Raw genomic sequence first — 22429 nt, 5'->3', positions numbered from 1 at the left:
GGATGCATATATGGTAAGATGCATAGACTTCCATTTCCCAAAACTTCTTAGAGAGCTAAATCACCTCTTGAATTAGTGCATGCTGATATTTGTGGTCCTACAAGAACTCCTTCACTTAACAATCGAAGATACTTTATTTTATTTGTTGATGATTATACAAGAATGATGTGGCTTTACTTCTTATATAAAAAATCAGAAGCTTTTTCTGTTTTTTTTCAATTTAAAGCTCTTGTAGAAAAGCAAAGTGGTCTTGAAATCAAAACATTGAGGACAGACCGTGGAGGCGAATTTCTCTATACACCATTCATGGAGTATTGTAAGGACAAAGGCATCCAAAGACAACTTACTGTTCGAAGAACTCCGCAACAGAATGGAGTAGCCGAAAGGAAGAACCGGACCATTGTGGAGATGGCAAGAAGTATGTTAAAAGGCAAAGAACTCCCTAATAAATTTTGGACAGAAGCAGTTCATACATCAATCTACATCTTCAATAGATCTCCAACAAAGGCAGTTTGCAACAAAACTCCTTTTGAAGCATGGTATAAGAAGAAACCAGTTGTTGATCATTTTAAGGTATTTGGTTGCATAGCATATTCTCACATTTCAACTCCAAACAGAGATAAATTTAATAAGAAAGGAGAAAAATTGATCTTTATTGGGTATAGTGATGAATCAAAAGGCTATAGATTATTTAATCCAGCAACTAACAAGTTAGTTGTGTCAAGAGATATCATCTTTGATGAAGTTGCAGCTTGAAATTGGAATGAGAACTCCTCTTAACCAACATCTAAGTTCTTGGAGCCTATGACGGTGGAGGGACAATCATCTTCTCAAAATCAACCACCTAGTTCAAGCCCAAATCCACCAAGAACAAACATAATCTCTCAAGTGGATGCAACTATGGACTCAAATTCTCCATCAAGAAAGGTGCGTTCTTTAAGAGATATTTATGATTCATGTGATGTTGCCTTCTTTGGGTGTGAACCTCAGGCTTATGAAGAAGCAGCAAAAATTGATGTTTGGAGAAAAGTCATGGATGATGAAATTACAACTATTAAGAAGAATATGACATGGAAGCTTGTAGAGTTACCAAAAAATAAAGAAGTCATTGGCTTAAAATGGGTTTACAAAATGAAGTTCAAAGAAGATTGGTCCATCCAAAAGCACAAAGCAAGTTTAGTGGCCAAGGGTTATTCTCAACTGCCGGGAGTCGACTTCAATGAGACGTTTGCACCCGTAGCAAGAATGGAGACAGTTCGCACGATCCTTGCACTTGCAGCCCAAATGGAATTGAATGTGTATCAACTTGATGTAAAATCTGCATTTCTTAATGGAGAGCTTGAAGAAGAAATATATGTGGAGCAACCTAAAGGATATGAAGTCAAAGGCTTGAAAAGCAAAGTGTATCGCTTGAGAAAAGCATTATATGGGTTGAAATAAGCACCAAAAACATGGAATAGCAAAATTGATGGCTACTTCCAAAAGAATGGTTTTCAAAGAGTCAAAGTGAGCCCTCACTCTATGTGAAGAAGCAAGGTACTCAAAATTTTCTTATCATTTATTTATATGTTGATGATCTTATTTACATGGGTACTAATTTGAAGATGGTGGAGAAAATCAAGCATAATATGATGAAAGAATTTGAGATAACTGATTTAGGTCTCATGAAGTATTTTCTTGGAATTCAAGTAAAGCAATCCAAAAGAAAAATTTTTTTATCCCAAGAAAAATACTTTGAAGACATTTTGAAGAAATTCCAAATGGATAAATGCAAAGCAGTTTCAACACCTATGGCTTTAAATGAGAAATTGCAACAAGATGATGGAACAAAGAAGGTCGATGCTACAGAATTTCGAAGCCTAGTTGGATCCTTAATTTATCTCACCAATACAAGGCCGGACATTATGTACTCGGTGAGCTATGTTTCAAGATTTATGAGTAATCCAAGCAAGTTACATCTAGCTGCAGCAAAGAGAATTTTGAAGTATTTGCAAAGCACTAAGAAATAAGGAATTAGGTATGTCAAAGAAAAAAATAATTCCTTGGTTGGTTTTACTGACAGTGATTGGGCCGGATCCTTAGATGATCGAAAGAGTACTACGGGATACTTGTTTTGCCTTGGGATGAAGGTCATATCTTGGAGTTTCAAAAAGTAAAAAACAATTGCATTGTCTTCTGCAGAAGCGGAATATATTGCTGCCAATAATGCTGCATGTGAAGCTGTTTGGCTTCGAAGACTACTTAGCGATATGCAAGAAGAACAAAAGGAAGCTACAACCATCTTTTGTGATAACATGTCAGCTATTGCAATGATCAGGAATCCAGTGTTTCATGCAAGATCGAAGCATATTGAATTGAGACATCATTTCATCTGAGATTTGGTGAACAAAAAAGAAATACAATTGAAGTTTATCAATACAATTGAGCAACCTGCAGATTGTCTCACCAAAGTCATAAGTGCTGAAAAATTTGAGAAATTCAAGAAGTTGCTCAACATTGCAAATTAAGAGGGGGTGTGGGAAATTAATTTGCATCGGAGAAATCAAGAATTTTTCAGAATAGTCAAGCACATCAAACAATGTGTCTTTTCATGTTCCAAAGCTACTTTTGGTATTCCAATGTATCTCCTCTTCTTTTGAGATATTTTTAATGAGGCATTTGAAGGGTCACAAATCAACTATAAATATGGGGTTGCCTTGTACTCATCGATGTATGAACAAAAGAATAGAATTCTATATTAAAAATATTTCTAGCATACAAACTTCTCTAGCAAGTGCTGTAGCATTGCATACTTAGCTTATTTTCAAGCATTTCTTCCTTCTTTAGCCCACTACATTTCTGCAACCCAACAGTATCCACAACTTTGGGAAGCTGGCAACACGTCTACAACATTAGATGAAAACCAAGTTGTTTCTTGTCATCTCTGCTAAGAATTGATACCAAGGCCTTGGATAGGACCCCCAAGCTTGGTCTGGCACTTGCTCTCAAGCCATGACTTGTCTATGGATGGAGAGTGAAACTTGAATTTTTTAGTTGGGTCCAGAAGTTTTGGGCAATAAAAATTATACGAGAGACATTCCTTCGATGAGATTTTGGATCACCCTAAATGGTTTGCTTGATGCTGGTGTATGTTTAGGCTATTTACTTTTTACCTTTCATTGTTGGAAGTAACTTGACCTCTGGTAGATGTATTACGTCATTTCCTGTCGAGGCACTGCCCTCGTTTCCTGTACAATATCTGACACAACGCATGTATGGCATGTACGAGACATTGCATTGTAGATCAGACTTTAGACTATCAGGTCCAAGAGGTTGTGCCAAAGCTGGCTAACAATGAAGTTGATTCTGATGATTGGAACCTAAATAAGGGGCTATTTGGTTCACAGATTTTACTAAAACAAGTTAATCAGACTGAAAATTCATATCAAAAAAAAAAGAAAAAAAGCCAACTGACTTAACAACACAGTTTCAACCTTGGAATTAACAGTCGTAATTTTTCAACCATGTTCTGGTTGGCATGCTCACCTAGACTGAAACAGCTAGCAAAAGAGACTTGTCTAATGAAAATGTTCGCCTAGTCCATTACAAAATACTAAATGGATTAATGTATCTCACGTTACCTATTGACTTCTAGCTCAGTAAGGTGCAATCAATGGCTTCCACCAAGGTCACCCTCTACCAGACACCACCATCAGATGCATAGTTACATAGACCACATCCTGATGCTCACGAGTGCAAATCGATTCATAATGCAGAAGAATGACAAATCCTCAAGGCAATGTGTCTAAGAAATGAATATGTAATGACAGGAACTCCATTTCTCAACTAATTTGAATCATAGTACATTTGACAGAACTTCCATGAAATGATTTCCTATGGTTGGTCAAATCGTAAACATAACAGTGATTAATTCAATCCAAATATCAGCATGGATTACAAAATTATTTTTCTTGTTTGTTGTATCATGGATTACAAAATCACTTCAATTTCATCAACTAATACTTCTTGCTATACTCCAGTTGCTCAATTCTCATGCTGCAATTTAGTTGGAAAATGATGCTGTAGTCCAGCAAGCTGCCAAAACCAATAAAAAAATCAAAAACAATCAACAGCCAAATAAGAAATCATCATAAATAAATTTAAAATTAAAAGTTTCAAAGAGGAATTTCATCAAATGGTAGCAAGTTGTGAAGAAATAATGTGTTCTTTGGAAGGAATGGCCACTGTCTAGGGAAAGAAACAAGAAAACTAAACTTCGATCTTTTAGGACATCGTCAATGTGGTCGCCGGGATAGAGGTGGCGGTCCAAGAGGCCATCGGCGGCGACACCACTGGCGGCGGTTTTGGAGACGAGGCCACTGTCAAGGGGGGTGGCCCTTCTTGGTGGAGGGAAAGGCCGATAAACCAGACACCGAGGGCGTGCATGGCTGCGATGCCGGCAATACCGTTGCAGTTCCAGAGGGGGTTGCTACTGAGGTTGGCACCGATGAAGATGGAAGAGGCCAAGGTAGGTGCCTCGGTACATCTCGAAGGAGAAGAGCTCGAAGCTAGATCGTAGACGTGGGAGTGAGTGCCGATAGCTTGATCTGGATCAGTCCAGGCTCTTTGAGAGCCTCTTGAGCTCGACCATGGCAGCAGAAGGGGAGAAGAAACTCCGGAGGCGAATGGGGAGGGAGGGGAATGAATGAGGCTGAGGGGGAAGTAAAGGCGTTCCAGAATGCCTCTAAAGTGCAGGGTAATTACGGAAATAGAAACAAACCTTGTTTCAAAATGGTCTTGAAGTTCAGTATATTACCGCACCAGCCTCGCACTTGACCGGCTATAACCGGTTGCCAGTGCATAAATCAAAATCATTCACAATAAATTGAACGGCCAGAAATATGTTGAGAGAAAATGACGTAAAGACCCTTTGGAGTACTGTAGCAAAAGCCAACATATAATAATCTAGGAGTAATTAAGTGGAGGGGTAAAAGTGTCCAAAAATATGTACGGTGGATGCAAATGGAAATAATGCTTTGAATGGTGTGAATGTTGCAAGAACAAAATCATGCGAATTTTTCTATAATTTACCATTATTTTACTAGAAAAGAGTTATCTATAGGAAAATTAAGGGCGGGTGGCACCTGGCAGCCTCATCCAAGCTTTTGCATGATACACGGCTGGGACTTGCGTGTTTATACAAAACTTGCTTCTACTTTCTCAATATTTTGCCTTTTTTTATGTACTTTTGATAGAGTACCGTGCAACCTCACACCAATACTTGCATGCAACATGCAGAGCAAGTCTCTCAATTTAGATATTCAATCCATCCTATGAACATTTTCATCTGTGGTTTCTATAATTCTTGCGAGCGATGCAATGATGAAAGCAACCCTCCTAATCTCTTGTGGTGCCTATATTTGCTGGAAGATGCTGAGCATGATTTTTTTTTGGGACAATTCTTGACATGGCCACCACCTAAATTATTAACAGTGACTTTACCCGAAACTTGTCTGCCCCTTTTGCAGCATCATTGCCTATGAGGTTGATTACAAATTTGGAGCCTGTGTTGCTGATGCAAATGTTATATTTGACTAAACAAGTAAACAACATACGTTGGGCACTGAATTTTGGTGGTGCTCCTTTGCCTTTCTTTTTATTCTCCTTCTTCTTGCACCTTTTGTTTGTCTATGATGTTGGGCGAGCGAGGCCAGTATGCAATTTTGGCTTATGCAATAGCAGCAGTCCTCCTCAATAGCTTGGCCACTCACCAATCGTGATGAAAGCAATATTAAACAGTATTCAGGTATGACCACCAAGAGGCTAAATCGGGGGCTACTTGAACTGTTGTTGTTGTGGGGAGAAAGGAGGGCTAAACCTACCACGGGCATTATGTTTATTAACATAAACCATATGATAGATACAACACAAATTTCTCAATCTGAAAAAAAAGGTTCACTTTTCATCAATAAAAATGAGTACTTGCTGTGATGATACATTCTCACACACTTGCGTTGTAAATCATCAGTCTACATATATTTACACAAGCATTGTACTTCATCATAAATACAAACAATCCATCATAAATATAAAAGAGTAACGATCATCTGTTCGCACAAAAATATATTCCACCCACGTATTACGAGAGAATCGGTGTAACGCGGAGAACTGGTGCGAGATAGCTGAATGCTGTATTGCCAAGAAGGCAGGCACTTGTATCCACAATGGACGGAGACCCTGAAAAGTTTTCCAGTAAATACTTTTTCAACAAAAATATTTTCCAGTAAATAAAAACTTTCTTCAGTGCGCTAACTAATGCAGTTTTTCAAGAAAAATAGGAAACAGAAAGTCGGTAAAAAGAGGGCAGAGTGATGGGTTGTACCTAAGTAGGCTATGAAATCACATTATGCGACTCATCATCATTTCCTTGTGTCTTCTCAATTGCTGTGTCAACAGTGGATGATAATTGTCGAAATATATTTCTGTTAGGGATGAAGGCAGGCCCTTCTCTGGCAGCGAGCAGATCTCAGGGCAATTTGATATCTCCAAATATTGGAGGGTGGAAAGGCTATGCAACTCTGTTGGCAGGGACTGAAGATTGGTGCAATTTTGAAGGATTAGGATTGTAAGAGATTTGAGGCTTTGCAACCACAATTGCTCCTCTCCAGCGAACGATATGAGTTGCGCTGAGTCCCAGATACGGAGTTCTTCAAGAGAGGGCAGGGCGATTGTGGAGAAGAGCACTTTGACCAGGGCAGTGTCGTCGATGCACAGGGATCGAAGATGTGCCAAACCCTCGCCCTGCTCTTCCTCATTAGCCGATGTCGTGAGCCGAGGACATCTACCTATCATCAAATTTTCAAGAGATCTGAGAGCTCGTAAATCCCCTAGCGACCTCAATTCTGTGCAGTCTAGAATAGTCAAATTGCTGAGAGCTATCATGTGACTGAGCACTTCTCTTGGAAGAGATGTTATGTGTGGGCTGTAATAACACAGATTTAAAAAAAAAAAAAAAAAAAAAAAAGAAGACGGAAAGAGACTCCCGAAGGGAGTCTTCTTCTCCGATGAATCCAGATCGGAGAAGGACTCTAGGCCTCTTAGAACTCTAAGATTCTCTATAAATAAGACTCTCCTCTCCCTCACGAGCCTCCACCGACGACCGTTGAGCCCGATTCCTCCCCTTTTCTCCGTGGAAGTCGCGGCAGTCTTTTCTTGTGTTCGTCGGAAATCGAAGGTCGAAGAGGCCACCGGAGTTCAGGTAAGGGTTCAATCTTTCTTTCTCTCCCTCTTCTCTTTCTTCCTATGGTTTTAGATTCCTCGCCGGCCGTCAGGATCGCCGGAAAATCCATGAACAAGATGACCCATGTTTTTGCTCTGTTCGGTCGGGACCTTTTTCTCCCTTTTCCGGCCACCGGCGCCGCCGGTTGCGGCGTCTCATCCTCGAGACCAGACCCTCATCTCTCTCCCTCTCTTCCCTGAAGGTTTTGGCCGCCGGTGATCGGCCAATGATCGGAAAATAAAAGAAAAGTAATGATCCCCTGTTTTCCGATCTCTTCTTGATTCTCGCCGGTCGAACCTTGCCGCCGGCCGTCCCTTGCTCCACCGCCGCCTCCACCTGTTGCCAGATCTCCGGCCATGCCGCTGGAGCCTGAGCCACCGAGGGGGGGGACCTCACGGTCTTCCCCTGTTTCAGCCAAGGGAGGCCGCGGGAAGAAAAGAAAGGAAGAAGAAGAAGAAGAAAAGAAAAAGAAGAAAAGAAAAAGAAAAGAAAAAGGAAAAAGAAAAAGAAAAAAAAAAGAAAAAGAGAAAGAAAAAAATAAAAATAAAATAAAATAAAAAGAAGAAGAAGAGAGAAAAATTTTCTCTCTCTCCTCTCTCTACCTTCCCTCTCCAATTTCTCTCTCTAGATTCTCTCTCTATTTTCTCTCTCTAGATCTTTCTCTCTTTTTGTGAATTTTATCTCTCTAAAATCTTTCTACCCTCTCTCTGATTGCATCACAGACCCTAGGATATATTTGAAATAAAAATATGATGAATTGAGATTGCTCCGAAATTCGTGCAGTAGATCTGATCCCAGTCCGATCCTATTCGTAATTTGTAATACTTGATTCATATTGAGTCATCCTGATAGGACCTCTGATGGTCTCGACCATGATTGCCTCATCGGAAGGATACGAAGATTCTCTCTCCACTTTCTCTCTCTACTTTCTCTCTCTAGAATTTTCTCTCTTCATGATTTTCTCTCTCTAGAAGTCTTATGGATCAGTGGAGGATCCTGATACATAGACAAATCCTAATTTTGATTAATCCTAAGAGAGATCCTCGATTTGTGTATTAGGATCAATTATCGATAATTTCTTCATATATGATTTTTATATTTGATCAGGATTATGAAGAGATGATTGTCTGCAAATGATATCGAGTGGAATATTTTGTTAAAGAAATTTATAAATCAAAGAAGAACATTGATTTCTGTGCTTGGATCAGTCACCGGTAAAGGTAAGAATCCCGATACATGATCACCATTATATATGTTATTTTACTGTTGGTTTTATCTCATTGATTTTGCATCGTTGGATTTGAGATCGATGAATTTGTTATATCTGAGATACTGTTATTTATTTATGTGATTTTGAGCATGAGTATGTTATATCAATATATATGTATTAGTGATTGATAGCATGATTATATGGGTATGACATATTTATTACACTGCAAAATTTGAATTGATTAATGAAGTCAAATATTATAATTTCATGAAAATGAAAAGAAAGAGAAATATGGTTTGGACTGGCCTTGTCATGTGGAATAGCCTGCCAGGAGCTTATGTCTGGGACAGCCCCCACTGGCTTACAGGTGGATCAGTCGGCCAGGAGCTCATGCCTGGGACAGCCCGCCAGGAGCTTATGCCTGGGACAGCCTCTCACGGGCTTTGGAACGTGGGACAGCCGGGCAGGAGCTCATCCTGGGACAGTCTTGAAAGACTTTTTAGGTGGATTCGATCCGGATGATGATTGAGGTATAGACTCAGATAGTCCAGAGTCAGAAAGAAAAAGTTAAAAAATCATGTGATTATGAAAGGAGAAATGAAAGATAAGACATGAAACAATTGCTGAACAAAAGTGTTTCACCTGTTAATATATGATGATGCATCTATTTTAACAAGACAGAAAATTTATGAATGTTTGCATTATTCTAGACATTGAACATGAGATTTTATATTTTATTGCTTATCCTTATTTTCAGACTATATTACTATATCAGTATGATATAGAAATTCTTACTGGGCTGTAAAGCTCACACCTCTTCATCTTTCTTTTCTTCTCAGAGTTACAGGACGTTTATGATTGACTATGGTTTGGATTTACGGATAAGCAGATGGATAGATAGAGTGTCATAGTACCTGATCAGAGGATTGAAGAAATTTAATTTGTAATTATGCAAGGTTTTACGAATTATTGTTGAAATCAATTGTTATGGATGTTAAGATTGTAATGATTTATTTTGGCCTTACATATTCTTTAGAGCTTGCTCTAAGAAATGTGCGGCCATCACGTATCCGACCCGGGTGTTGGGTTCGGGGCATGACATGGGTAGTGGACCAGCTCCAAGCGGGTGAGAGATGTGAGGTTGTGCAGACGGCTGGGTAGTGACTCATCCGGATGACCGCATGAATCCAGTGTCAGATATCGGAGAGAAGAGGGAAGGATCAGTTGCACTGGGGACTTGGCCGAGGGACAGTCCATGATGTCCAAACACTCGAGAGAGAGAAAGTCTTTAAACCTTAGTGTTGGCAACCGCACAACCTTTTGACAGTCAACAATCCTCAATTTCTCGATAGCTGGCAGGTGGTGTAAGTCTTTAAACCTTAGTGTTGGCAACCGCACAACCTTTTGACAGTCAACAATCCTCAATTTCTCGATAGCTGGCAGGTGGTGTAACAGCAGCCATTGTTCCAGATTTACCAGGTTCGGACACCCATTGATATGCATGTCAGAGATTGAAGAGGTCCTGGTGCTGCTGCACTGCATCATCCTGCTCTCTTCAGTAAAACCATGGTCTCTATCCCACGACTCTGGGAGCATATTTATTCCCACATTCTTTAGGTGCAATTCTCTAAGAGAGGGAGGGAGGCAGGACAAGCCCTTTAGCTTGGGGCAATCCTTGATATCGAGCTTAAGCAGGCGAGGAAACATTGCAATACCATCTGTTCCGAACCATTCTTCCTATTCCAGCATGTCTGAAATCTCCAGCTCTTCCAGCAATGGGAATCCTTTGACCTCTGAAGAGCCACAGAATTCATGACCAACTTGCCATGCCCCCGACCCGAGATTGTGAATCGAGGGTCATGGCAACCGCCGCATACTCATGAAGAACTCTCTCCATAAGCATACAAGGCATCTCATCACGAAATCAATGCATCGCAGCAGAATAAATTCAAATAATTATTATTCAACTTTAATTCAAGTAATTAAATCAAATGTCTTACATCCAATAATTTTTTTTTCTGCTAACAATAAAACAATAGATCTAAGTTAGATGAAGTTGACAATGCTAAATCTCGCCTCTAAAAACTCTGTCCCAATATTTCTTCCCACGTTCGAAATTAATTATCTGAATCTGAAAAATAGAAAGAAAAGTAATGAGCTAGACAGCCCAGTAAGTAATAAGTATCTCTACCAGATATTTCAGATATTATATAATTTTCAAGAATAATGCTGCAAATAAACATAAGAGTATATTTCATGCTGATTTAATACAAACCAAATATTTTCAAATATTCACATATAATATAATCATAAATCCGATTCGATTCAAAACACTCGTAACTCAACAGTCTTGACTATGACCAACGTTTAACCTCCATTGGCGGGATCCACAGAATACCAGCGCACAACCCCCACTGGCAGGGTCCACAAACACCAGCGCACAACCCCCACTGGCAGGGTCCACTGAGTACCAACGTATAATCCCCATTGGCGGGGCCCATTAAAACATAGTTAGGCTGAGAGCATAAATCCGATCTGTATCAAAAATACTTTATATCATAAATATTTCACTGAACATGTGCATAAATCGATATACCATAACATTTCAAAAGTACTTTTCTTTCAAAACATAATTTCATAAATCATGCATAATTTCAGAGAATAATTATTTATTTTCAGAATAAATATGGAATATCTCGAGAAGATGATTCATTACTTACCTTTCACGGAGCACTGAATGAACAGATCGACTAACTTCTAGGTGATTCTTCCGTGCCTATTATTCAAAATTATATTTTTACATTAATTTTAATTTAAAATTAAATCTAAACAAATCCCAATTCAAAACCTCACTTAAAATCGACTCTTTCCTAAACTCGATCAAAATCATCAGATGAGACCTCCCACTACGCTAATCCTAGAAGGATAACTTTAGAGAGAGAAATCCATTAAGAGAGAGAGAAACAAGCTAGAGAGAGAAAATTCTAGAGAGAAAAAGTAGAGAGAGAAAGTCCAATTCCAGAGAGAGAAAGTCAGGGTTCAGACTGAGAGAAGAGAGAGAAACTCTCTCTCTCATCAATTTCAATTTTTATTTATTTATTTATTTATTTATTTATTTGTTCATACATATATATATATATATAAATATATATATATTTATTATTATTATTATTATTTTTCTTTTCTTTTTCTTCTTTTTCCTTCTTTCACTTTTCTTTTTTTTTCTCTTTTTTTTTCTTCTTTTTCTTCTTTTCTTCTTTTTCTTTTCTTCTTTTTCTTCTTTTCTTCTTTTTCTTGGTTCTTCCCGTGCCGGAACAGGGGACCCTTGGTCCTCCGGCCTTGATCGGCCATTCGGGCCGCGGCCGCCGCGGCGGAGGCCGACGGCCAACAGGGGCCACTCCCCCGATCACGGAGGAGTATGGCCGGCAGTCAATTTCGATCGCCGGCGCCGGAAAAGTTTACGGGAAAGAGACAAAAAACAGAGTCTTTTTTCCCGACCGAAAATCGGCGACTCTCATCGCCGGCAGCCGCGCACAGGAGCACGGAAGGAAGAGGAAGGAAGAGGGAAAAAAAAAGAAAACTTACCTTGACCTCCGATGGCCTCGTCGGAGAGCAGTCACGGCGAGAACAAGGCAAGGGATCGCGGCTCTTCTTCGGGAAAATCGGAGAGGAAAAGAGGGAAAAAGAGTCGATGGATCGATTCTAAAGAGAGGGGGTCTTCTTATAGGAAATCCTAGGACTCCGAGGGGCCTTAGGAGTCTGATTTTGCCTGGGTTTCACCGGAGAAGAAGACTCCTATCGGGAGTCTTCTTCCCGATTTCCTCTGATTTTTTTTTTTTTGTTTTGGGCTATAACATTCTTCACCCTTAAAAAGAAATTTCGTCCTCGAAATTTTTCATACCTGTCACCATTGTATTGGAAGCCTGTGGATTCTGTTGAGTAAGCGCATAAACTCTTCCCTGGGTTTTAGAAATCTGTCCGCCACCCTTATGTTGTCCTTCATGAGTTCTTTTGCCAGCTTGATTTTCGGTATTTAGCGGGCAGCTAGCGATTTTATGATCTATCTGACCATATTTGAAACAAGCACCTATATTCCAATAGCAATCCTTGTTTACATGATTTTTGCCACATCTGGAGCACGGCTCACCATCAATCTGTTGAGTCTTATTGTCTACTGTTCCTTTAGCTGATCTTTTGATATTTTTATTATTCTGCCCTTGTGTATCATTTGATTTTGCTCTCTTTCTTTGCCTTCTTTCCCTTTCCATGCGTTCTTCATTGACTTCTCTTTCAATTATCAGTGCTTTGTTTACCACATCTGCATAAGTTGTCAATTCATATGGAACTACTTGTTTTCGAATTTCAGTTCTCAGTCCCATTTCAAACTTGTGAACACGTTCTTGCTCACCATCCACTAATCTCGAAGCAAATTTGGCTAACTCTGTAAATTTTGCTTCATATTCAGTCACACTCATACCCTTTTGCTTCAAATAAATAAACTCTTGCTCTTTCTAGATCCTTATACTCCGAGGAAAATACTGATCATAGAATGCAATCCGAAACCTTTCCCAGGTAAATATTTCGCCGTCTTGTTCATGCTTGCGCTGTAGTCGCTGACACCAGTTGTATGCTTCTCCTTGTAGTAAATAAGCTGCATATCGAATCTTTTCTTCATCAAGACACTCTTAGACAGTGAAAGCCTTCTCCATCTCCATTATCCAGTTATCAGCCTCCAAAGGTTCGGTAGTCCCCTTGAAAGCTGGAGGAGCAAGCTTTTTAAATTCTGAAATGTTGTTCCGTTGTACTGGTTGCTCTCCATGTTGTGGTGGTGGATGCTGATGTTGTTGTGTATCTCGTTGTATCTGCTGTTGTTCAAATATTTGCTGCTGTATTTGTTGTTGCACTTGTACCATCCTGATTAGGGTCTGCATTAACTGAGCCATATCTGGTTCTTGACGTGCTCTCGAAGCACTCCCATTAGGATCTACGACTCCCTCCTCCTGAGGGGTGCCACTGGTCAGATGGGGAGTGCTACCATCCCATGGTTGTGATATCTCTCTTGCAATTCCTTGAGTAGTTCTTGTCATTCTACGGGGAGGCATGATAACCTTGTAGTAGTAAAACCTTATTAGATTTATTTATCTATTTGTTAGGATGGGTTTATTATGATGCTCATACTCTAACGTCCCAATATTTCTAAAGTTTACCCACCTACACTCATACTATGTCAAATTCTATGTGTCATAATTTATCCACTTATGCTCTGATACCATAATAATTGCCACGCCCCCGACCCGAGATTGTGAATCGAGGATCATGGCAACCGCCGCATACTCATGAAGAACTCTCTCCATAAGCATGCAAGGCATCTCATCACGATATCAATGCATCGCAGCGGAATAAATTCAAATAATTATTATTCAACTTTAATTCAAATAATTAAATCAAATGTCTTACATCCAATAAATTTTTTTTTTCTGCTAACAATAAAATAATAGATCTAAGTTAGATGAAGTTGACAATGCTAAATCTCGCCTCTAAAAGCTCTGTTCCAATATTTCTTCCCACGTTCGAAATTAATTATCTGAATCTGAAAAATAGAAAGAAAGGTAATGAGCTAGACAGCCCAGTAAGTAACAAGTATCTCTACCAGATATTTCAGATATTATATAATTTTCAAGAATAATGCTGCAAATAAATATAAGAGTATATTTCATGCTGATTTAATACAAACCAAATATTTTCAAATATTCACATATAATATAATCATAAATTCGATTCGATTCAAAACACTCGTAACTCAATAGCCTTGACTATGACCAACGTTTAACCCCCATTGGCGGGGTTCACAAAATACCAGCGCACAACCTCCACTGGCAGGGTCCACAAATACCAGCGCACAACCCCCACTGGCAGGGTCCACAAACACCAGCGCACAACCCCCACTGGCAGGGTCCACTGAGTACCAACGTATAATCTCCATTGGTGGGGCCCATTAAAACATAGTTAGGCTGAGAGCATAAATCCGATCTGTATCAAAAATACTTTATATCATAAATATTTCACTGAACATGTGCATAAATCGATATACCATAACATTTCAAAAGCACTTTTCTTTCAAAACATAATTTCATAAATCATGCATAATTTCAGAGAATAATTATTTATTTTCAGAATAAATATGGAATATCTCGAGAAGATGATTCATTACTTATCTTTCACGGAGCACTGAATGAACAGATCGACTAACTTCTAGGTGATTCTTCCGTGCCTATTATTCAAAATTATATTTTTACATTAATTTTAATTTAAAATTAAATCTAAACAAATCCTAATTCAAAACCTCACTTAAAATCGACTCTTTCCTAAACTCGATCAAAATCATCAGATGAGACCTCCCACTACGCTAATCCTAGAAGGATAACTTTAGAGAGAGAAATTCATTAAGAGAGAGAAACAAGCTAGAGAGAGAAAATTCTAGAGAGAGAAAGTAGAGAGAGAAAATTCAATTTCAGAGAGAGAAAGTCAGGGTTCAGACTAAGAGAAGAGAGAGAAACTCTCTCTCTCATCAATTTCAAATTTTTTTTCTTTTATTTATTTATTTATTTATTTATTTGTTCATACATATATATATATATAAATATATATATATATATTTATTATTATTATTATTATTAATTTTCTTTTCTTTTCTTTTTCTTCTTTTTCCTTCTTTCTCTTTTTTTTTTTTTTTTTTTTTCTTTTCTTCTTTTTCTTCTTTTCTTCTTTTTCTTTTCTTCTTTTTCTTCTTTTCTTCTTTTTCTTGGTTCTTCCCGTGCCGGAACAGGGGACCCTTGGTCCTCCGGCCTTGATCGGCCGTTCGGGCCGCGGCCGCCGCGGCGGAGGCCGGGGACCGACGGGGGCCACTCCCCCGTCACGGAGGAGTATGGCCGGCAGTCAATTTCGATCGCCGGCGTCGGAAAAGTTCACGAGAAAGAGAGAAAAAACAGAGTCTTTTTTTCCGACCGGAAATCGGCGACTCTCGTCGCCGGCAGCCGCGCACAGGAGCACGGAAGGAAGAGGAAGGAAGAGGGAAAAAAAAAGGAAACTTACCTTGACCTCCGGTGGCCTCGTCGGAGAGCAGTCACGGCGAGAACAAGGCAAGGGATCGCGGCTCTTCTTCGGAAAAATCGGAGAGGAAAAGAGGAGAAAAGAGTCGATGGATCGATTCTAAAGAGAGGGGGTCTTCTTATAGGAAATCCTAGGACTCCGAAGGGCCTTAGGAGTCCGATTTTTCCTGGATTTCGCCGGAGAAGAAGACTCCTATCGGGAGTCTTCTTCCCGATTTTCTCTGTTTTTTTTTTTTTTTTTTTTTTTGGGCTATAACACAACTAGTCTCACCGCATTCATATTTTTGATGTGCAGAATCTCGAGGAATGGCAGCTGTCCAAGGGAAGGAAGTTGCTCGCAGCTTTGGATATTTTCTAGGCAAATAGCTTTCAACCTTCTGAGCGGTTGTGGCTCCAGCCAACTTGGAAATCTGACACCACCATAGTTTCTGATTTCCAGCCTTTGGAGATTGGAATGTGGTTTGAGGCCTTCAAGTACCTCATCATCGTTCCCTGAGCTGTACCATACCAACTCCAATTCATCAAGGTAGTGTTTGTTGTTCAGCTTAGCCTGACTAGCCTCTTCCTCACTCTCGATGTTCTCAGGATATTTAATGCAAAGTCTTCCATGAAGCTGAATTATGTCCTTTAATTCTTGAATTTTGTGTCCTCTCTGCTTTCCAACATAGAATACCGGCAACTCTTGGAGAGATGTTAACTTCCCGATATCAGCCAACTTGCAAATTGTCTTCTCATCTGCTTTAAGCTGCCTCAATTTAACTAAGTTGGTCATGCGTGCTGGGAAATTTTCAATTGGGCAGTTCCATATGTTTAATACCAGAAGATTATAAAGGTTGCACAGTGATTCAGGCAACCTTAGAATATTGGTGGAAGAGACATCAAGGTATCGGAGATGTTTTAAGTTGCCAATACTTTCAGGCAACTCTTTGATCCCACAATTGCTTAACTGCAACACACGGATCTTTGTTGACACTGTGAACAAGCAGTCAAGCACAGAATGAAAGTTTGCACCATACAAATTTACGAACACAAGGGTCCGCAGATTCTTATAATTGCCAAAGTCCATTAGCTTACTCAACTCCAGATTCTTAGTACATATTGACAGGTGTCGAATTCTGATGGGGATTTCTTGCCACTTTCCATCTTCTATTCTAAGATGTCCGTCAACTGAGACAGATTGTACCAGATCGTGTATCAAATCATGCATCACATATATATGTCCCCAGAAATGCTGAAAGAAAGATCTGCCCAGTAAATCAAGGAAGTACTCACTGCCTACCTCTTCAATCCGCATATTTCCTTGAGGTACAATGAAGCCTTGTGCAATCCAGTGTTGGACTAACTTGTCTTTTTCGTATTTGTAATCTTTAGGAAATATAGAACAATATGTGATGCACTGCTTCAGGCATGCAGGCAGGTACTCATAGCTCAAATGTAGGGCTGGTATAATATCATCTTCACGTTGTTTTAGTTTCCATATTTCACTGATCATGATGGTTCTCCAGTGCCTCTCATCCAAATCTAAATTTAATAGGCCTCCTAGTGTCTTTGCTGCAAGCGGCGATCCCTTAAGCTTGCCAGCAATCTTTTTGCCAATAGCTTCCAACTCAGGATGTTCTTTGGGTTTCTGAGAACCAAATGCGTGTTTACTGAAAAATTCCCAATAGGCATCATTTGCTAAACCCTCCAAGAAGACTGCCTCCATTGTGCCCACCATCTCTGCAACCTTTTGAGATCTAGTTGTTACTAGGATCTTGCTTCCCTGCAGCCCGGACCTTAATGGCGCGCATAGGCTATCCCATTTGTTTCTGTCATCATTCCAGATGTCATCAAGGACGAGTAGGAATCTCTTTGACATTATGTTCTCCTTAAGGATCTCTTGAAGACAATTCAAATTTTGGCGATCACACTGTCTCCCCCTGGTAACAGACTCAATTATCTCTTTGGTCAGCCTTTTCACGTCAAAATTATCAGACACACAAACCCAAATCTTTAAATCAAAATAACCATTCACCTTCCGATCATTGTAAATGATCTGAGCAAGAGTAGTTTTTCCAATCCCTCCGATACCGACCACAGGCAAAACAGAAATATTATCTTTCTTTAGTCTCTTGTAACAAATACGGATATCATCGCTGGATTCAGTTGCATCTCTCGAATTTAACAGCAGTTTTATCACCTTTTCCTTCTCTTTTTCTCTGCCAAACACTTTGGGTTCAGTCAAGAATGAGCTCGTCTCTCGTCTCACCAAGCTCTTATATTTTTCCCCTTCATCATTTAACTCCAAGAGTCTCATGACTCTTTCCATATCATCAGCAATGCTATCTAACCTCACCATAACCCCCTCACTCTAGCCACAGCATCACCGTCAGGATTAAACAAATTTCTGGCAAGAGCAAAAGCAGAAGATAAGAAGTTACCTCCCTGATTCTTTTGTCTTTCAGCCTTTCGCTGCAGAACTTGGAATTCAAATTCTCCTAGCAAGTCTTCGGCATCATAGGCGGCATCTTTGATTTCTTGGAGGATCTGGGCAAGGTTCTCCTCTTTGGTGCGCCTCTTCTCAGCACTGTCAAGGACGAAGCGTGTCCGCAGCAGAGTAGTCCGCAGCCTTCTGAGATCATCCTGAAGTCTCCAGTGCCGCCCGAACTGCTGGATGGCATCGGAGCTCACCTGGCTAACCAAGTTGTCCAGCACGGCGGAAGCAATGGATCCTCCAACCAATAGCAGCGCCTCCATCTATCGATCCGTGGACAAGAGCACCTCCTACAAGAGAGAGAGAGAGAGAGAGAGATTTCCCGGGATGGCTGGTGTGCTTGGCCTCAATTATTGAGCTAGTTGAGTGCTTCCGGTGGGTTTGACAATGCGTAGATCCCTAACGACAGCTTGTGCAGTTTTTTGTTCCGCTGTCCTCCGTACATCGATCGGTGGACAAGAGCACCTATTACAAGAGAGAGAGAGAGATTTCCGGGGATGGCTGACGAGCCGGGCAGGTTTTTGTCCTGTTGTCCTTTTTTTTTTTTTTTTTTTGGTTTGTTTGTTTGTTTCGTTTGATGACAGAATCATCTCTATTTTGGAAAAAAAAAAAAAAGAGATAGGATAGTGTTCAAGATCAATCAACTTTTTTTTTCTCCCTCTTGTATATTCTCATCAACACATTCAGCAGGTGTAAAATAGATTACGCAAATAAAATGACTCATTTATCTTCATGTAAATCCTTATGAATTATCATTTTTCTGTATATATCTTTATAGATTATTCATTTCAAAAAAAAAAATTTATATATTATTTATTTTTACATATATATATACCCTTAACCCAATAAAAAATAATGTGCGCGCGCGCGCGCACATATATATATATATATATATATATATATATATATATATATACATATATATATATATATAATCAAATTAGAATCTGTTCAATTGGATTTGGACTCTGATTTAGTCAGATCAAAATTTTATACTAGAGAACAATGATCCAAGCCATTGAATATAATTATCTCAAAATTACTTACACACAAAAAATCATATGATTTGGAGACTCCTAACCATATATCAAGTAGTCAAAAATTGGACAATCTAAATAAAATTGAAATAGATATATTTTTTAATCACTTGATGCATGGTTAGAAATTTTTTAATCATATAATTTTTAATATACAAGTAGTTTTTCGATAGTATATCACATCCAACGGATTAGATTATCAATATAGGACCTTTATTATCCAGTTTTGATCTGACCGAATTTGAATCCAAATCCGATCAAACTTACCTAGGTCTGTCTTTTATATATATATACAAATAGTAAATTTATGAGAGTATATATATAGAAAATAATATTTTATAAGGATATATATAGAATTATCCAGTTTTAATTTGATCGAATCGGAATTCAAATCTAATCGAACTTATCTAGATCTACCCTTTATATATATATATATACAAATAGTAAATTTATGAGAGTATATATATAGAAAATAATATTTCATAAGGATATAAATGAAAATAGTAAATTTATAAGTGCGTACATATGCAATAGAATAAATTTTAAGGATTTACGTATAAACAGTAGATTTGTGAGATTATATATGCAATTTCAAATACTAAAAATGATATACAAGCAGAAAAATCTTTCTTTCAATATTGTATCTAGACAAGCTCTATATCAAGTTAAAACGGTCCCTTGCTTTCCTATTTTACCTTGATTGAAATAGTAAGATGGGAATATTAGGTACATATCAAAATCGTTAAAAATACTTTAACCTCTATGAGAGAGGTCCTTAAGAGCAAGAGCAATGCAAGGTCTAGAGAGAGTGATCTTGAAGGAATTGCCTTGGTATTATGACGTTGCAAGAGTAGCTTCTGCTTATTGGTGAATGATTGCACCAATGTTCGTGCTTCTTTATGACCTTATCGAATAGACAATGGGTTTTAGAGTTGATCGATTAAAGGATGGAAACAAAGGGGAAAGCTAGAAGTGATGGGGGTCAGTCCTCATCAGTTTCTAATAAGAGAAGTTGGTTGTGGGCGAGGATGGCCCAGGACCATCTCGACCACTACAAAAATATTGAATATTAATGACAGTATTAGTGATAAAAAATTTTTGTCACTAATAACACTACAAGAATATTGAATATTAGTGATAGTATTAGTGACGGAAAAAAATTTCATCGCTAATAACACCTTTTGGCTACCATAAAACCGAACAAAAATCTTGCTATTGCTAATAGTATTATTAACGACACATTTGCCATCGCTAAAAATATTTAAACTTTTCAAATTTTTTTATAATAGTTAAATATAAAATAATTATTAGCGACGGTGAATTAAAATTTTTAGTGACAAAAATATTATCATTGCTAATATTTTTTTAAGAAAACCTGAATAATAATTTCAAAAAATAATTTTTTTAAAAATATTATTAGTGATCGAATTAGTGATGATGATATTTTTCTATCACTAATAATTCAAAAAATAATTTGAATTCAATTCAAATCCAATTCGAATTCGATTTGAATCCAATTCAAAATCCTGTCAAATCAAATTTAATAAAGCTTTGAATTTAAGTCCTACTTAGATTATAAAATCTAATTAGCCTCTAAATAAGTCAAGATTAATTAAATTAAATTTGACTTAAATCAATTTAAAAAAATAATTTTTAATTTAGATTTAATTCAAATCTAATTCAAATCTGATTCGAATTTAATTCAAAATTCTGTCAATCCTAATTCAATTAGACTTTGAATCAAAGTTTTACTTGAATTATAAAATTTAATTACCTTTAAATTAAGTTAAGCTTAATTAAATTTAATCTAATTTAAATTAATTAGGAAAAAATAGTTTTCAATTTGGACTCAATTCGAATCTAATTCGAAATCTTGTCAAATCTAATTCAATTAGACTTTGAATCTAAATATTAATTAGATTACAAAATCTAACTATCCTCAAATTAAATTAATCTTAATTAAATTTAATCTAATTTAAATCAATTAAAAAAATAATTTTTAATTTAAATTTAATTCGAATCTAATTCGAAATTCTGTCAAACCTAATTCAATTAGGCTTTAAATCTCAATCCTATTTAGATTATAAAATCCAATTATCTCAAATTATATCAAATCTACTTAAATTAAATCTAATTTAAATCAATTAGAACTTGATTCATAGTTCAATTCGAATCTAATTCGAATCCGATTCGAATCTAATTCAAAATTCTGTCAAACCTTATTCAATTAGGCTTTGAATCCAAGTCCTACTTGAATTATAAAATTTAATTAGCCTCAAATTAAATCAAGTCTGATTAAATTAAATCTGATTTAAGTCAATTAAGACTTGATCCATGATTCAATTCAAATCCAATTCGAATCTAATTTGAAATCTTTTCAAATCTAATTCAATTAGACTTTGAATTCAAGTCTTACGTAGATTATAAAACTCAATTAATCTTAAATTAAGTCAAATTTAATTAAATTAAATCTAATTTAAATCAATTAAGATTTGATCTATGATTCAATTCGAATCCAATTCGAATCCGATTCAAATCTAATTCGAAATCTTGTCAAACCTAATTCAATTAGACTTTGAATCTAAGTCCTACTTGGATAATAAAATTCAATTAATCTCAAATTAAGTTAAATCTAATTAAGTTAAATCTGATTTAAATCAATTAGTATTGGATCCATGATTTAATTCGAATCCAATTTGAATCTGATTCGATTTCGATTCAAAATCTTGTCAAACCTAATTCAACTAGGTAAATTTAAGTCCTACTTGGAATATTAAAACTCAATTAGCCTCAAATTAAGTCAAATCTAATTTAAATCAATTAGGATTTGATCCATAAATTAATTAAGCCCAAAAATTTAATAAAAACCAATAATAATTTTTAACCACCCAAAAAATGATCAAGGAAGAAAAAAATAATATTAAAATTTAATAGTATTAGCGATGGCATTAGCGATGAAATAATTTACCATCATTAATAATTTTAAAAAATATTATTTTAAAAAATTTAAAAAAATTTAATATTAAAATTAAATATTTCAATAAAAAATTAATAGTATTAGTGACAGAGAATGGATATTAGTAACAAAAAATATCATCGCTAATACCCTGGCACGTAAAATAATATTTTACCGACGACGGTCTTACCGTCGGTAATAGTCCTGCTAAAATACACCCCAATCCATCAGAGGTACAAAAAATTCCACGCTTGATCTCCTCCTTCCCGCAAATCTCCTCTTGTTTTTCTCTTTCCTGACCGACGGTGACCCCCTCTCGGTGCCTCCTCCTGACCGACGGTGACCCCCTCCGGTGCATCCTTCCCAACTTCTCCACTCTCCACGCA

At 37.5% G+C, this 22429-nt stretch overlaps 1 protein-coding gene and 1 long non-coding RNA gene across 2 annotated transcripts; both read right to left on the bottom strand.

Annotated features, from left to right (window-relative positions):
- Positions 1-3798: 3798 nt before the first annotated feature.
- On the bottom strand, positions 3799-4737 carry LOC105034733 (uncharacterized). Its single transcript, XR_830203.3, has 2 exons — positions 4255-4737; positions 3799-4074 (listed from the first exon to the last, which is right to left on the bottom strand). It is a non-coding gene; the product is annotated as an uncharacterized lncRNA (long non-coding RNA).
- Positions 4738-6370: 1633 nt separating this feature from the next.
- LOC109505100 (putative disease resistance protein RGA3) lies at positions 6371-18469 on the bottom strand. The gene is given in 5 exon segments (XM_073259454.1): positions 6371-6396; positions 6399-6962; positions 9575-10294; positions 15845-17920; positions 17923-18469. Coding segments are annotated over 5 exon segments (3777 nt in total). The 5' UTR covers positions 18314-18469.
- Positions 18470-22429: the final 3960 nt, after the last annotated feature.

The sequence above is a fragment of the Elaeis guineensis genome, chromosome 6 (assembly GCF_000442705.2).
Source record: "Elaeis guineensis isolate ETL-2024a chromosome 6, EG11, whole genome shotgun sequence".
Classification (NCBI taxonomy): domain Eukaryota; kingdom Viridiplantae; phylum Streptophyta; class Magnoliopsida; order Arecales; family Arecaceae; genus Elaeis; species Elaeis guineensis.
This window is presented reverse-complemented; position numbering and strand designations above follow the sequence as displayed.